The following is an 18,390-nucleotide window of genomic DNA, read 5'->3' as shown; positions in this document are numbered from 1 at the left end:
AAGGGAGAACAATCCTAGTGTTATAAGTCTGTCCTCGTATTCCAGTTTCTCCATACCCTTCACCAGTTTTGTTGCTCGTCTCTGCACCCTCTCCAGCAGTTTTATATCCTTCTTTAGGTAGGGAGACCAATGTTGGACGCAGTATTCCAAGTGTGGTCTGACCATTGCCCTATAAAGCGGCATTATAACTTTCTCCGATCTACTCGAGATTCCTTTCTTTATCATGCCCAACATTCTATTTGCCTTCTTTGCCGCTGCCGCGCATTGTGCCGACGGCTTCAGGGTCCTATCTATCAGTACACCCAGGTCCTTTTCTTGTTCGCTCTTCCCCAGAGTTGCACCTGACATTGGGTGAGGAAGGAGCAAATGAGGTTATCTCCTGTCCCACTGACCTCATCTTTGTTTTCCATTCCTTTCCTGATAATTCCTAACATTCTGTTTGCTTTCTTAGCCACTACTGCCGCACATTGAGCTGAGGGTTTCAACGTATCCTCAACAATGACAATTAGATCCTTTTCTTGGGCAGTGACTCCTAACACAGAACCCAGTATCATGTAGCTATAGTTCGGGTTCCTCTTTCCCTCATGCATCACCTTGCACTTGTTCACATCAGCCCCTTTATGTGAGGTTCTTTTTTGAGCTGGTTTAGCATATAACCAGTTAAGTCAACATTCAGAACTTGATCAGCCATGGCTTGGTGCATAAAGGTAAGCCTGTGATTTCAAAAGTCACATTTATGTGCTAAACCTGTCTGGTCAAGTTCTGAATAAGGAACTTAAGTGGCCACGTGCTGATTCCATCCCTGGAATGCCCCCCAAAATAGCTAGTTTTCACTTATGCACTAATCGGTCATTTTCAGCAAAGATAACCAGTTGAGTACCACTGAAAATGAATGGGTAACTGCCACTTAACCGGTCAGTGTCCATTTGCATCTAGTTAAATCATTTTGAATATCAACCAGACACTTTTTCTCCCCCCGACCAAAACATATCCTCAGGACCACATCTTTGTAACTTTTTATTTTATGTTAGATTTCGCTCACAGTTTTCCAATAGTAGGTCAAGATGAGTATTGCCCTGCCCCATAAGACATACAACTTAAGTTTGTACCTGAAACAATGGAATGTAGCAGGATTTGAACCCTGGCTTCTATGACTCTCAGCCCACTGCTCTATTAGGTTACTCCTCCCCATGAATAGTTTTGGCTAGGCAGTGCAGAACAATTTTCAACCAAGATATTATATTCAGGTAAATGGTTTTGAAAACTGTCTACTTTATGATTTGCTTGAGATAACAGAAAGTCAGTACTGGAGTTAGGATCTCGGTTTCATTTTCCTGGTTCCATGTTCAGATCCCTAACCCCATCTGTGAAATCACCAGAAAATCAAACAGCAACTAGTGAGGCTGTCACTTACTTGACACATCTGCAGTGGCTTCAGCAGCAGACGCCAGGCTGTCATTGCTCTGAGACTGGCTGGGGGCTCGTTCACTGGCATGTACTGAGATGACAGGTTCATCACAGCCACAGAGGTTACTGAAGGTGATACGTGCATTGAGGACATGGAAGAGGGGAATCTCTGAAGGAAGAGAGAGAAAAGGGAACAACCTGAGATGTCTGTACCTAAGGAACCCAAGTATGGCCATTTCTCTTCCCGCCCATTCACATTTTTACTCCCTCCTTTCTGTACCAATTTTAACTGGGAATCCTGGTGGCAGTTTCAGAGTGATAAAGTCACGTAGTTTAGCAAAATGAGCATTGCTGATTGCCATGAGATCAATGATGGGCGTCACCTGTTCCACCAGGGAGAGAGGGTGATTCTCACACAGCCAGAGAGTTGCTTTGAACCTGAGATATGGAGAGAAGAAAGATGAGATTCAGAATAAAACAAAAAAGAGAGAGAGACAGAAACAAAGAATCAAAGGAGAAGAGAGACAGAAAGAGAATGACAAAGAAAAGACAAATAAGGAAGAAAGAGTGAGAGACAACAGTGAGCTGGATCACTCTTACCTCTGCACCTTGCTAGACATCTCAATAGGTCGTCCAATGTTTCTGGCCTCCAGATTAAAGTTCTCATCAAAGTACTCTTCTGGAGTGATGGATGTTGGGTTAGTGGGACTTGCAGACTGCTGAACAGGGGCCTGCATAGGCCCCATACAAACATATGAGGGAGAAAAAAGGAACATAAAATAATAATAATAATTAAAAAAAAAGAGTTGGAAGACAGAGAGGACAAAAGACAGAGCATATAAGAGAAATTTGAATGGAGGGAGAAACTGAAAAAGACAGTCTGCTATCAATAAATGGGACAAACTCTTTGTAGTAGTAGAGATATTCTGAAGTAACATAATACACCAAGTACCTAAAGAACAATTCTGTGTATCATAACAGCACTAACCCCAGGATTAAAATACTCACAACCCTTCTTATAAAAAGCAGCACTGCAAATATGGTATAGCACCTTCTATCCAAAGTTCCTTTGTTCAAAAATAATCATGGACATCCACCTATGTTTCATTATCTGAAAATGAGCTGGCTTTATGAGAGCAATCTTCAAACAGTTCATGTAGAACTGCAGGACTTTTAATGCACATCATTTACAGACATCTTCAAAGAAAATCTATTTGCAATACTTATCTTAAGATTAGCAAGTTCACATAGTCAAACCATCAGTCTACTTTGCTTTTGCAATTTGTGCAGATGGTGGAGGAGTGGATATTTAAAAATTTAATGTACATGCACTGTTTTCCTCTGTCAACCTACACATCTTCTTCCAGTAGCTAAAAGTGTACATCAATGGGCATAAATAAGTTTACTCAAAGGAATTGCTGAATACTCATTAAGTCATCATGTGAGTGATGCAACCTGCTTGTACTTCTATCCACATTTGAACAAGGCAGTTTTCAAATCAGAGCATCTTACATTACATTACAGATTTCTATTCCGCCATTACCTTTCGGTTCAAAGCGGATTACAAAAAGAGTTATGGAAGAAGGGTTACAACGTTAGATCAGAGAAGGTTTCCAAGAGAGAGAAAAGTAGGATCTGGGGTTAGGGAGGGGATGGTAAGAGGGGGGTTAAGCTCTATCATGGTATTAAGCTTTATTAAGGGATTTCTTGAAGAGTATAGTTTTTATTTCCTTTCTGAACATCTTACCCAAGTAAATGCTTTAAAAATTGTTCTCTATATTCTATCACCCAAGAAAACTAACATTATCCAGAAGGGAAGATTAGGTTCTTGCCTTGATAATCTTCTTTCCAGTAAAAAGGCATACGAGTCATGAACCAGGGGTCATTCACCTCTACGCATGGGTTTGTGTAGAAGGCAACATCTACATTTTTCAGCTCCAACTCCTCTGTCCCTGCACTATGCTGACAAGAATAGTAGAAGAGATACCAACTTACCCCATTATGAGCTGCATGTTGCTGCGCAATTCCTAGGAATGACTGGAAAGGGGTTTTAGAGCCTACAGACAAAAGATACACATGAGAGAGAGATAGGAAAAGTAAAGAACAGTATAAGAAAGATAATGCACTGAAGCAGCCTCTTTTGAACTGCTCCTATGGCAAAAATCAGGGCTTGAATATCCCAGACACCAGGTCACCCAGAAATTTTGCTTTGGTACTGCTGCCACCTCTGTTTTGGGTCCAGCATAGCATGGATCAAAGTGAGCTTGAGCCATGCAATGTTCAAATTTTACAAGTTTTCAAAGTCTTGCCAGACCAGTATGAGCGTATGGGCACCACACTGCTCTAACTCACTGAAACCTATAATAAAAGCAACATATGTGCTGGCGAGAGTTAGTTGGTTGAAGTGAGGAGGTGAGGTGGACTGTAGGCAGCTAGCTGGGGTGGGAAGACGGGCTGGTGTATGACCAGGTCTAGGGGGTAGCTCATTGAAAGTGAAGGAATGGTTATTGGGTGCTGACATTTCTAGAACAAGAGCCAGGGGTTGCAATAGAGACTGGTAGGGATAGTGGAAGAGGAGTTGCGAAAGGGAGACTGGTGGTGACAAAGGGAATCCAAGAGAAAAAGGCAAAGTTGCGTAGCTGTAACAGGTGTTCTTTGACAGCAGGATAAATGAGTCAAATATCTGAACTGTTATTATCAGGATGACAAAATCATGTGTGGCCATATCCTGCTTGTCCAAGAAGAAGAGATGAGATGAGGACAGAATGGGGGTTGAGAGACAAAGGAAATTTTGTAAAACAAAAATGGGTTGAGAAAGACCAGTGTTGGTGAGGGGATCAAGATAGAGGGGGAACATTAGCAATGACAATGGAGAGGAAGACTGGTGTGGATAAGGGGTTTGGAGATAGAAAAATACAGTGAAGGCAAAGAAGGTTTGGAGGGAAAGAGGGAATCTAGGTGAGGATAGAGTAAGGGGGATTAAAAGGAAAGAACTAAGCCATGGTGAAAAGTGAAACGTCTTGGTAAATCAAGCCCTGATGGAGATGTTGCAGGGAGTACACCCAGTATTGTGTTCTCCTCACCCCATCTCTTCAACTTCACCAGAGCAATGGGGTAACTGAGCTCTCAGTCATGGGATCCTAAATTTGTGAGATGGCTTTTGTAGATCCAAAGAAAATGTGGAAAGACCTGGTATTAATTGGTTCCTAATGTAAACTTACAAAAAATGGGATATTATTCAAAATAGTACTCACTAGAATTCCAATCAAAAACAAAAAATATATAGTACTAAATATTAATTCAACTTCTGAAATATATAAAATAATAATATTATTAATTAGTGACAGGCAGGTTTCTTGGAGTCATGTAGAACTTGCCTGCCCTTCCCTATAGAAAAAGTGATCATGAAACAGCACCTCCCACTGGCAGGACTGTAGATGTGGACTGCTCAGCTTAGAGAGAACAGTGCAAGTATGGGCACCTATCAAAACAACTTAAGAGCAGGAGTAAAACTTAGGTGTACAATTCAGAAATACTTTATATATTCAGACTAAAAGCAGCTAGACTATCACTGAATACATATTTGTAATCTATATTCTGCTCATCTTACAGTGAAGTCCTTAAAAGTGTTGCTATGTGTAGGTTAAGCCCAAACAGCAAAGATAGCAACAGCACCTAGAAGCCTAAACAACATAAGGCAGCCGACCACTGAACGCTGGCACTTACAGACTTGTGCAGTGTGACTCCGTGTCCTCACGTGGAACGGATGCAGACTTAGTAATGAAGATTACAGAGAGATAGCACAGATTGGGAGATTTTTGGTTGTGTGAACAAGGACACAATCAGTATAAGTATTCTCCTTATGTTTTATCTTGCCCACGTGAGCTCTGCATCTCTTCACACCTAAAAAGCTACGAGATGTGCACTGGAGTGTGCGAATGAGGTGTGCTGTAAAACATACAACAGTGAGCACGGTAATACTAGGGCAGTTGTTGGCATGGTTCCTGGGAGTTTGGCGTGTGTGAGAGTCAGGTCGATGTCGGTGGACCATGAAATCACAGCGCTGCAATATGGAATTCATTACCAACATATTTAAGGTCTGAGATAAATTTAAGGGCACCCTTAAAAGCTTCTTATTTAAAGATGCTTATGATTGCTAAATGATCTCTGGGTCCTTCCTTGCCAAATTCTGTTTTACTCATATTCAACACCGATATGATTCCGCCCTTTCCCTTTTGTTTTTAACCTTCTTTGTACTTTTTTCTTTTAAAATTGTATTTCTCCCTACCATCCTGTTGTTTTCATGTAAGTAATGTCATGTCATTAATAAGTCTGTTAATCGTTCCCCATTTTTAATTTTTAATTGTCAAACGCTCAGAATGTATGATTAGCGTTTTATCAAATTTTAGTAAAACTTTGAAACTTGATTTCCGACCCCAGGCTCGACGAACAGTTTAGTTTTAATTTGCTGGTGTCTGCTTGCTCCAACATTTTTACCTTTGTTTTTGGATTTGTCTTGGTCTGAGAGATGTTCTGTTCGGGTTTTGGTTACAAGTTCTACATTGCTGGCACTGTAAACCTGGGAATAAAATAGAAAATTTATCATATTTTCTCCCTCTCACAAGGTTTCATTACATAACGTAACATAAGAATTTATTTCTAAACCGCCATTACCGTAAATGCGGTTTACAAAAGACTAGCTACGATACATAAATCAACGTGAAGAATATGTTAGTATTGGAAAATATAGGTCTGTAGTGTCCAGCATACACAAGTGAGGCCAGTATGTCCAGTTGAATCATCTGTATGTCCAGGTTATCCATGTCAGTATTAAGAGCTAAGAAATTTAATAAACAAGAAAGTCTTAAGTTGTTTCCTGTAATGCAGGTAAGAAATGGATGATGATGAAAGCCGCTTGAAATCCTTGTCCCATAAAGCAATTTGAAAAGAGAGGGGTTCAATAATTTCCAGGGTTTATTTTAAATTTGCCTGGCTTAACATTTAAGATCTTGCATGGCATTCTTCCTCCTTTAATTCCCCTGGCTAGGAATTCTGTAAGATCTGACATTACCAGATCGACTCAAAAATTTAAATTGTCCAATTTTGAGTAATTTGTTGCATGGCGACCCCTGTCAATATTAATAATAACTTGTTATTATTTGCAGAAATCGGACTTTGGAATTTGGACATTTTGGTGGAATTCAGTTTGTCACATATATAAGATGGAAAAGATGTTAGCGTTGTAACAAGGGAATCTTCATAATTTTAAAAAAATTTGGGAACCATTGACTAATTATACTAATGATCAGATATCTTAGCACATGGGTAGTAGATATGTGGGGGAGGGATGGGAAATGTATATCATATGGAATTAGGAATATTGATAAAAAAGGGGGGTATTTATTCTATATTACAAGATGATTTGTTTGTAAATACAAGTGATATATGAAAATTGATTATATTATGTTTAATTCACTTGTTGTAAGAATTAAAAAATGAATTTAAAAAAAAAAAAATTTAAATTGTCCTTTCCTACGTTGAAAGGCATTACCTACACTGGCAAATCAGGGAAGTCTCTACTTTTCAAAATTACTGAACTGTGGAATAATTTTCCTATTCAACTACGCGATCTGAGCTCTTTCTAACCATTATGAAAACATCTGAAAACTTGGCTATTTTCAAAGTTGTAAATTCCGCTCCTCTCCATACTATTCCATATCCAGTGTGTATCTGTTCTCCTTTCTAATTTCTTGTAACTTGTGCCGAGCTCTACTGTTATAGAGAAGATGCGGTATATAAGCCTAAGATTTAGTTTAGTTCAGATATCTTTTGTACCTACAGCCCTTAGATAGCCTTCAGCAATATGCTTGTAATTTTTTCAGTGATGAAGAACCCCTTCAGACATCACAGAGTACCAAACACCTGGTGGGAGCAAACGCCAGAAGAAAACCCTGTTTCTGGAAGAAAACGGTGCATCTGGCATGCAAGCATCAGCAACTTCATTCATGCTTAGTCAGGAGTGGAGGGGTGGCCTAGTGGTTCAAGCAGCTGGCTCAACACCCAGAGGTTGCGAGTTCAAATCCCACTGCAGCTCCTTATGATTCTGGACAAGTCACTTAACTCTTCATTGCCTCATGTAAACCGCTTTCATTGAGTAAACCACACAGGAAAAAAGTGGTATATCAAGTCCCAGACCCTTTACATCTGGTGTGCAGAAGAGTTACTATGTATACCATCTTGGGTGCTTGATCTATAGGTGCCACAACTACCATAGCACTAACATTTAAGTTCTCCCTTTCCCTCCACACAACTCCTTAGCTGTCACATCCTGCAGCTATAAACTTCTCAGTCTCTTCTACACCCTGCCTCTCTCTTCTCTCCTCTTTCTCCGTATCTTGACTTGATTCCTTCTGCATCCCAACAGTCACCTCGGCTTCCACTCACATCACTTGCAGGTGCTTCTCAATAGCATGGTCAAACTCAGGCGTATCATTTCCTTTATTCACTTTTCAGGAAGGGTCAGACTGGCAGGAAAATGTGAGCAGACCAGAACAAAGACTAAATAGTCCAAAGACGCAATTTTATTGAACGCCGGCAGTGGTGAGATGAAAGCTATACCTGACCTAGCTAAGCTTTACCCTTCTGGACTGCATCAGGAGCCTAAAATACTGTGGAACAAAGTGTAGACAAATATAACATAAAAGAAATCAACACATAATCATTTAAAAAGATAATTATCATCATAACCAAACCTTAACCAAATCACAAAACAATATAAGATGAGATTAATGTGCAAGTCAGACTAATAGTTACCAGCATGAAGCTGAATTACTGGTACAAACAGGGATACTGAAACTTATATTACATACCCAGATGGTGAACCTCGCTTTGTGTGAACATTACAAGTCTTAACATAGAAACATAGAAATAGACGGCAGATAAGGGCCACGGCCCATCTAGTCTGCCCACCCTAATGATCCTCCCCTACCTTTGCCTTGTGAATAGATCCCATGTGTCGATCCCATTTGGCCTTAAAGTCAGGCACACTGCTGGCCTCAATCACCTGCAGTGGAAGACTATTCCAGCGATCAACCACCCTTTCAGTGAAAAAGAATTTCCTGGTGTCATCTCGTAGTTTCCCTCCCCTGATTTTCCACGGATGCCCTCTTGTTGCCAAGGGACCCTTGAAAAAGAAGACCTCTTCCTCTGCCTCGATGCGGCCCGTGAGATACTTGAACGTCTCGATCATGTCTCCCCTCTCTCTGCGCTCCTCGAGCGAGTATAGCTGTAATTTTTGTCTAACCGTTCTTCGTACGGGAGATCCTTGAGTCCCGAGACCATCCGGGTGGCCATTCTCTGCACCGACTCCAGTTTGCATCAGCAGTGCAGCTTCATGTTTCTACCTTTCAGTCTCATATTGTTTTATGATTTTTTCTAATGAGGTTTTAATTTATTTGTTATTTTGGTTATTTAGTATTTAAACAATTTTATTGATGACATCATAGCAGTAGAAACAAGAACAACCAACATAGTAACATAGTAGATGACAGCAGATAAAGACCCGAATGGTCTATCCAGTCTGCCCAACCTGATTCAATTTAAATTTTAAGATTTTTTTTTCTTAGCTATTTCTGAGCAAGAATCCAAAGCTCTACCCAGTACTGTGCTAGGGTTCCAACTGCCGAAATCTCTGTTAAAACCTACTCCAGCCCATCTACACCCTCCAAGCCACTGAAGCCCTCCCCATCCCATCCCCCACCAAACGGCCATACACAGACACAGACCGTGCAAGTCTGCCCAGTACTGGCCTTAGTTCAACATTTAATATTATTTTCTGATTCTAACAAGGTATAAACAAACTCAAACAGAACAAAGCCCTACATTCTGGTCATCAAATTTTCCAATATAACAAAAAAGAGCCCCCGCTACTCCCCCAACCTCCCTCCCCGAACAAAACGATTACCTCAAGATTAGTATTGTTGATGACAGCATAAGGAACATTTCAATAATTGAACATTAAAGATGAATTGTCTGTCATCAATCATGCTACAGAAACTATGTTAAACCCAACCTCCTCCCCCTCCACAAAAAAGAACCACCCCCTACCCCCCAACAGTGAGCAAAGGGAATACCCCCCCCCCAGTCATTTTGGTTATTTAAAATATAATCAAATCATAGTAAGTGTAAAGTGATTATTTAGTTGTGTTGATCTCTTACGTGGTATTTTGTTCTCTAGTATTTTAGGCCCCTGATGCAGCCCAGAAGGATGAAACCTAGTGGTCAGGTGCAGTTTTCACCCGTCCTGTGCTGCTGTCAATAAAATTGCTTCTTTGGACTGTATTTTGGACTATTTGGTCTTTTTTCTAATCTGTTCACTTTACTCACTTTTCACATCTCTTCTTCCTATCTCATTCAGCATAAGCTGTTTGCCTCTTGTTTATTCACTCAATTTTTTTGCCCGTCCTCCCAAAAGAACCCAGAACCTGTTCCAGATAAACATACACAACATGAATCAGCGGTAGGGTAGTACGCACAAGTGCTGTTACACAGATTCAAATTTGTTTCCAGAGTTAGAGGAATTAGGAACCCATTCCGGTACCAATTTAAAGTTTAGGGTGTGCATTTGCAGACATTTATGAAAAATGATAAGTTTTAACAGCTTTCCTGAAACGCAACATCCCATCTACTTATTCATTCTCACCTATAGCTTCATTGCAAAGCTTTCCTCTTTTACGGCTTCCCCATTTACTTTGATTCTGGAGGTATGATGCGATTGGGGCATGTGGCTCTGTTTGAATGATAATTTCCTTTCCCTCTTTATTTTTCTGTACACCGCTTAGATGTTTTCTTTGACATGTGGTATAAAATATTGAATAAACTTGTAAACTTTAGGAGCTTTGCATTACACCCAGAAATTCTATGCAGGGCTATAAACATGCTCTGGCACTGAATTTCCAGGTTTATGGAGCCAGCAAAACCATAGCCGTGCAATATTGAGCTCTTAACCAGCTATGGTGAACCACATAACAGGACTGACTTATGTGGTCCTATTTAAGTGGTGACCTTAGCCGGTTAAGAAGTATAAAATTTCCATACCTTTGCTTCATAACCACTGATAGACTCCATCTTCTCTGATCTCCAACCCCAGATCCCAGATTTATTCCTGAAGAGAAAAAAAACATTTTTTTTGAAATACTGTTTTCTTTGAAATATTACTCCTGGGGGAATTCAGTGCAACTGTGCAGCGCAGAATTCCCCACCTCCACATAACAAGCAGAATTCTGCAAAGGTGCTGGTATGAGTTGCTCTGCTCAATTTGTCCCCTCTCCCTTGAAGAGATCACACACAAAGAGTAACAGCTGGACACCAACCTTGTGCAAGACCCTTACTGCTGTGAGGTCCCCCCCTTGCTGGCACTGCTCCCAGCCATGTCTGAATGAATATGGGATCTCTCGTATCAGCTCTGTACCACCTTCCCGACCAAGGTGGCCCAGAGTGGCCCATGCAAACTCTCGCCTGCTGCTCTGAACCCCAGATGGGTGAATGCAAACTGCTACTGAACAACTTTATCTTTCTCTTTCTTTCTGATATAAGGAAAATCTTCCCTGGAGGGCTTCTGGAGAAGGTCAGACAACGAGTAGAAACAGGAATAGAGGAGGGACCTTCACTTTTCCAGGTATTTCCTAAGCATGCAGTCTGTCACACCAGGATCCTAGATTCCTCCCTCTGCCCCAGCCTTATGTTCTATTGAACTGAAAACCCAGTTCTCCAGCTGGGCCCAGGAGCAATCCCACCTAGACCAGACCAGATCAGAGCCACCTACTTGAGACAGAGAAAAATAGAAGGTGGCTGCTGTATGGTGCGCTCTTTATAGGGTAGGGCTCACGTCATTGATCTCTTACCATATCCCATTGGTTCTGGACTGGTGGATGATAACGAAATTACATTAATCCAACAAAAACTTATCACCTACGACTCACCTGCTGTCCCTGATCTCCACATATCCAAATGGACTAACACAGCAAGCATAATTATTTATTTAAAATATTAACAGAAAGAAGAAAGCCTCGCACACAGAAGGGATATTCTTACCCAGAACCTGTCAGTCATAAACCCTCGAATAGAAGGTTCATATACACATAACTCTCTTACAGAGCCTCATATACATACAAGAGACCTTCACAAACAGCCTTATGCTATTCATAGGGGTAAATTTTCATCTAAAGCCCAACATTACACACACAGAGGAGACCATTTTCCTCACCGACAGCTTCAGACATATAAAACATCCAAATTTTAGCACACGTTTCTTCACACACAGCCCAAGACCACTTCATAAAAGATTCTTACAATCATGTATCAAAAAATGGTCAGGGAGGCCCTCAGAGGATCTCATACATGCAAGCAGGGAGACCTTAACACAGTCTCAGTTCTCTACTTGCCACCCCCCCTGAAAGAATGATCCACAACATTCTTCAGCTGTAATGGCTCCCTGCCTCTGGCCTCACAGCTGTATCTGAAGATGAGGCTTGACACATTTTCACAGTCACCTATGTCTGCATTTCCATACCCTGCCTAGAAGTCCTCTGAAGTCTCTCACCGTTCAAAGGCGATGTGTTTGGTGTCCAAATGTGTGGAGACAATGGGTGAGGTCAGCCGGCTGGCCACATGCTCCTCAGAGGGCTGCATAGCTGACAGCATCAGCTCTGGCTCATGTAGTGCCAGCGACAGCAACTCTGTGTACACCACCTGCTTGTCATGATCCACTTCCATCACCACGGCACCCTCCTCTAGCAAAAAACAAACAAAACACCACAGTATGCCTTACGAATTCTTCTAGCTAAGAGAACAGTTTCCTGTCTCTGCAAGATACACAAGCAACTTTGAGGAGAAAAACCAAACAAGATATTGCAGTATTCAAAACATTTGCACACATGGAAAATGCTCCTCACTACTGCATGGCACTGTCTAAGTGTCTAGCGCTACCGTGTTTCCCCGAAAATAAGACCTAGTGGGTTTTTTGGGCTCAAAATTAATATAAGACAGTGTCTTATTTTCAGGGAAACAATGCCCAATCACAAACTGACAGCATCTTTCTTTTCTCCCCCCTCCCCCCACCGCAGTGCAGCCAAACCCCCGCCGACCCTTCCAGTTCTCCCTCCCTTCTATCTCTCCCTCCCCACGCCGACCGCGAGACCGACATACCATTACCTTCTTCCAAACGGTAGCATCGCAGCAGCAATCTAAATGGGCTGCTTCGGGTCTTCTACTGCCAGAGCGTTGCAGTGCCGCATTGCTGATGACATCATCAGTGATGCAACAGAGTAATGCCCTGGCGGGAGAAGGCACGAAGCAGCGTGTTTAGATTGCTGCAGTGACGCTAGCGTTTGGAAGAAGGTAATAGTATGTTGGTCTCGCGGATGGCGTGGGGAGGGAGAGATAGAAGGGTCAGCTGGGGTAGGGGGAAGCGCTGCTGCCTGCGAATCCAGCACTTTAACTAGGGCTTATTTTTGGGGTAGAGCTTGTATGAAGACTTACCCCGAAAATCATGCTAGGTCTTATTTTCGGAGAAACATAGTAGTAGCATCCCTCCTACTGTCCAGACTTAGGTCCCTCTGGAATCATAAACAATGATTCCAGGTAGGCGTCATAGGGTACGGAGTGGTGCTCTTAAACGTTTTGAGAAAGGGGAGGGGAAAGCTCATGGGCTAAAGACAGACAGTGGTGCAGGGACAGTTAAAGGGGATTGGAAGAAACTTGATTGTCTGCTGAATACGAGGGGCCACTGAAAAATTCTCAGCCCAACCAAGAAGAGAATGATGTGGAGCTATGAAACTTACAAGTTATGCCACATTTTTTGGCACACTTCGTTTTAGTGAAGCAAGTGCATCTAGTAAATGGGCACAAGTATAAGGAAATCAAGCCATTGTGACATCACCGAGGAGGTTGGCTCTTAGGCATTGGTGGAATGAGGCATTATGACATCACAATACAAGGGGATCACTGAAAAGTTCTCAGCCCAGTGACATCACTGAGGAGGTTGGCTCTTAGGCAATGAAGCATAGAACATGACGGCAGAAAAGGGCCACAGCTCATCTAGTCTGCCCACACTAATGGCCCACCCCCTAACTACCTCCATGAAGAGATCCCACATGCCAATCCCATCTTTTCTTAAAATCTGGTACGCTGCTCGCCTCAATTACCTGTTGTGGAATGAGGCATTATGACATCACAATACGAGGGATCACTGAAAAGTTCTCAGCCCAACCAAGAAGAGAATGATGTGGAGCCATGAAACTTACAAGTTACTCCACACTTTTCATTTCATATTATTGAAACAAAAAGGGTCAAGAAAAGTGTGGAATAACTTGTATGTTTCATAGCTCTACATCATTCTCTTCTTGATTGGGCTGAAAACTTTTCAGCGGTCCCCTCGTAGATGGGACCCAGTGCCTAGGAGGGGAGGGTTGACAAATTAATTTTCTGCCATAATCTAGTTCCATAAATGATCAAAATTTCTATAACAAAGAATGGCAACATAAGTCAGACTAAAAAAAAAAAATAATGGAACAGTATTTTTGCTGCAGTTTCTTATTAGATCATCTTCCTTTAAGAACTTTCGAACCATTCACCCAATTTCATTCAAACTTCTACACAGATAGTAGAATGCCCAGACCCATCTCTCTCAGAATCCCCTTTTCTTATTGAGGGAGGGGAGGAAAAGTCCTGTGAGCTCAGGTGAAGACCCCCGAGAATTTCCCTCTTACAGCAGGAGCAGGCCAAAGCAAGGCCAATACAGCTAAGGCCTAAAATGGTTGCTGAAAAAGCAAAATGTGCTCTCCGACTAGAAACTGTCAACTCTGAAAGGCACTTCTGCTTTTTCTTAGAAGCAGAGGCAACCAGAAGGCGTAGTTAGAGAGAAAACCAATTCTGGTGAAAAATATAAGTAGCATGATAACTTTATGGAAGTTTCACAAGAAGAAAGACGAACCATGAATACGAGTGTACAAGAAGGCTAACCACAGAACTGAAAAGCCGTTGGGCCCTTGTGCTCGAGGGAGGTTCTTGATATATTAAGAGAACACTTATGGGGAAATGAGGGTAGAATTAGATGGAAAAAGGGTGACGCAGTATCACTCAATTATGTTGACCAATCCATATATTAATAAATGAGATAATCAATATGATTAACCAATGAAAGTATGAAATATAACCTGCACCAGGGTGGGCCAGAGCTGTCAGAATCATATAAAAGAAAGCTCCCTGGACCATAGTTTCAGACAGGGCTGTGGAGTCGGTAGATAAATGTTCCGACTCCGACTCCTCAGTTTTTTGTACTTCAGACTCCGACTCCAGGTACCCGAAATTTCCTCCGACTCCGACTCCACAGCACTGGTTAATTTTCAGATCGTTAAAATGGAATGTCAAGTTGAGAGAAATGAGCATTTTCGACACCACCTTCTTTTTGCTTTTAATCAAGGTTCTAAGGCCGCAGAAGCTGCTCGCAACATTTGTGCTGTGTATATAGTGGGTGCTATAGCTGAAAGAATCGCTCGTGATTGGTATGCCAAGTTCAAAAATGGAGTCGGTAGATAAATGTTCCGACTCCCGACTCCTCAGTTTTTTGTACTTCTGACTCCGACTCCAGGTACCCGAAATTTCCTCCGACTCCGACTCCTCGACTCCAACTCCACAGCCCTGGTTTCAGAACTCATCGGAAGTTCTCCATCAGGCTGGCCAGCCCGGTGTATGCTCTATTACTCTGTATGCTGTGTGATTTGTTCCTGTAAGCTATTGCTATTTGATTATTAAACTCATATTATTTGTATCAGCATAAAGAGAGTCAAGTGGTCTGTCTGTGAAGGCCGTAATAGCAGGCTCTTCATTATGCAATTGGTTTGGCTGAAAATTCAGACAGATCAGAGCACACTGTAATGTCATCAAGCAGTTTTACAGACGCTCTGCCACTGGCCAACACTATGACACCTTGCCATTGGTTAGTGCTTGAAGTACCTGCATGCAAACCGCTTTGAGTGTGGTTGTATAACTACAAAAAGGCAGTATACAAGTCCCAAACCCTTAGTGCTGCGGCCACCAGCTGACTCTAGTTCTAGCTAAAGGACGTAGGCAAGAAATAATCTCTAATGTTTAATGGTGCTCCTAAACACAGAAATTCATAACACAAATGCCGTCATAATCACATACGAATATCAAGCAACATGAAATGTTTACACATCTCCTCGTTTTTTAACATTTTTTCTTTGTTTTTCAAGTGTTGAACCATGTTCACCTTCACCTCCCCAGTCATTAGTAGCAGTATAGGAGCTTTCAATAAACACGTCAGTGTGACGTCTGCATGAGGAAATGGTGAAGATCCGTTCTTAAACAGTCCATACCATATTGATTCTTTTCATGAGGCTCTGATAAAGACCATCACAGCAACCCTTAATTTACTTTGATCCATAATGGCAAACAATCTCAAGGCCCGCAGGAATGAACTAGAAAGCTGTATTTTCAATTTGACCTTGGATGATATCAAAACAAACCAGTGCTACTTCGACTGCTCCTTTAAGGAAGATGCAGCTTCGATAAGCCTTTTTATGGGGGGATGACTGGGCAATAAAGAAAATAAAATGTGCCATACCGAATAAGATCAAAGGTCCATGAAACTCAGCATCCTGTCTTGGACAGTGGGCAATCCAGGGCAGGATCCAAAGGAGCAGGACCGTGCTCTGTTGCTCACGGCTAGAGATAAGCAGTGGCTTTCTAAAGCTTACCTTGTTAACAAAAATTTTGATTTTACAAGTTAATTTTCTTTTCTCAAGTCCAAATTATGTCCATCAGCCACCAGATGGAGAAAGAGGCCAATGAACTGTGAACAGTTTAAAACAAACAAACACTGTACAGCCACAACTCACCAGTATTCCTGTAACAAGGCAAATGTGAACCAAACAAGCAAAATTCCGCTTTTCAGAAAACACAAGAGAGACAATACAGGGCTCCATAATTCAGTCATTTTTCCTCAGAAAACGTAAAAAAAAATTGTTAGCCATTATAAACAAGACTATCCTAGTCATAAACTAAAACAGAAAAAATGATGAGGGCCTCCCCCTTTCCTCAGCTAGACCAATTCAGAATTCATGGAATGTAGCAAAACAATTCTTAATCTGGGTAGAAGACAATACTATTGTTAAAACACCAGTTCCAAAAGCCACTTTTTCCATACCCTTCACATCTAAATCTATAGAATTTAGGAAAGGTGTAAAGAAAACCATGTAACAGCCCTACAAATCTCTCCCACAGAGATTGAGGGCAGAATGCACAAAGCTCCGACAACACGGTAATAAAAAGCACAATAGCATGCAAATTATTTGCATGTTATTTGCGTGGAATAACCCTGGTAAAGGGGTCTGCTCAGAAAAGCAAATCGATAGACACAGCTCTTCCCCCTCCTGTCAAGCTCACTACAAAAAAAACTCCAAAAAACCTCTAAAACTTTTCTCCCTTGCCCGCGATCAGCTGAGAGAACCGCGATCAGCTGAGTCGGTGCTTGTGCTTATTTAGGGTGTTAGCATGATGATGAGTTTTGAGGATCAAACACTGGTAACTTTTCAAACCCATTAATTTCTTAAAAGAAGATTTGTATAATTTAAAATGTATTATTTTAAATCTGTTAAGCACTGTTTGTAGAGGTTGTGGTACCATTAAGGCTGCCAATTTACCAACTTTCTTTAGTTTGACCCTTTGATAATTGGCATATGTTACCAATGAGGCTGTGTCAGAAAAAATTCAGAAGTAGCTAAAGGGCAGAAGAAGGAAGGGGGAGAAGGGTGAAAAAGTAAAGGCCAAATGGACAAGAATTTCCTTCTGCAAAATAAACCTCCCTCCACAGTCCTAAAGAGATCCTTATAGGTCTTCTCCTCAAAAGTATAAAATAATCCCTCTTTTTAAAAGAAAGAAAGGGAGACCTAATCAGCCCTGATGGAGTTTGGCTGGAAATAAAGGGAAAGACCTGACTTCTCCTAGATATACTCCAAGGTGTGGAGACCCTGATTTCGCTCTGTCCATGCAAACTCCACTAGGCGGCCAGCTCTTTAGCTGGGACCAGGAGCCAAGCCCAGAGCTGCATAGAATGCCCATTATCATTTACGAGAAGAAAATGCAAGGTGAGCTGTGGCTGCAAGGAGTTTTTTTTATACAGCTGAGGTCCAAGCTCATTGATTTCTGTCTCCATCTACTGGCCAATGGGCATAGCCCATACTTTCTGGACTGGTGTGGATAGGCTAAAAAGGAATGATATGGTCTTTTCCTCCAGTCATTCTTAAACTCAGCTATGATAATTATCTTGACATCATCTTCTAGCAATAAATTCCACATCGAATTGTACATTAAGTAAAAAAAAAAAAAAAGTGCCTCCAATTTATTTTAAACATTCTACCTATTATTTTCATTGAGTATAGCCTCATCTTGGTACTATTTGAATGGTAAACAGATGCTCCCCATTTCCCACAAGCATAATTTTATAGATCTCTATTATATATTTTTACATCTGCCTTCTTCAGGCTGAAAATATCTAACTTCTTCGGACTTCCTTCATAAGGAAACCATTCCATCCTGTATTATTTTGGTCACCCTTCTCTACACTTTTCATAATTCCACTATATCTTTTCTGAGATGGAGTAAGCAGAATCGCACATAGGATTCAAAATATGGTCTCACTATGAATAGTTGCTGGTAGGGGGAAGGAGAGCTAGAGCTGTTTGAGGGGAAGGGGGCACTGATTCTGATGGTCAGGGGAGTTGCCACACTGGACTGGAAATGGAGGATAGTAAAGGGGGAGCTGTGCTGGACCGAGGAAAAGAAAGGGAGAGCTGCTACTGGACCTGGAGGGAGGGAGGGAGAAGGAGAGATGATGCTGAACTTTGGGGAGGGCAGTGGAGAAGAGGGCAGAGAGAGTGAATTGGTGGACCAGGGACAGTGGAC

At 41.6% G+C, this 18,390-nt stretch overlaps 1 protein-coding gene across 1 annotated transcript in view; it reads right to left on the bottom strand.

The window, feature by feature from the left end:
* ANKRD13D (ankyrin repeat domain 13D) overlaps positions 1-18,390 on the bottom strand; it is a 53,368-nt gene that overhangs the window by 14,068 nt on the left and 20,910 nt on the right. The window contains exons 6-12 of the mRNA XM_033920446.1: positions 12,008-12,197; positions 10,504-10,570; positions 5,905-5,986; positions 3,403-3,464; positions 2,008-2,138; positions 1,688-1,845; positions 1,415-1,576 (exon numbers count right to left, since the gene is read on the bottom strand). Coding sequence (XP_033776337.1) covers positions 1,415-1,576; positions 1,688-1,845; positions 2,008-2,138; positions 3,403-3,464; positions 5,905-5,986; positions 10,504-10,570; positions 12,008-12,197 — 852 coding nt within the window. The remainder of the gene's footprint in view (positions 1-1,414; positions 1,577-1,687; positions 1,846-2,007; positions 2,139-3,402; positions 3,465-5,904; positions 5,987-10,503; positions 10,571-12,007; positions 12,198-18,390) is intronic.

This window comes from Geotrypetes seraphini, chromosome 14 (genome assembly GCF_902459505.1).
Source record: "Geotrypetes seraphini chromosome 14, aGeoSer1.1, whole genome shotgun sequence".
Classification (NCBI taxonomy): domain Eukaryota; kingdom Metazoa; phylum Chordata; class Amphibia; order Gymnophiona; family Dermophiidae; genus Geotrypetes; species Geotrypetes seraphini.
Note: the sequence above shows the minus strand (reverse complement) of the source record. Positions and strands in the feature narration are given on the sequence as shown.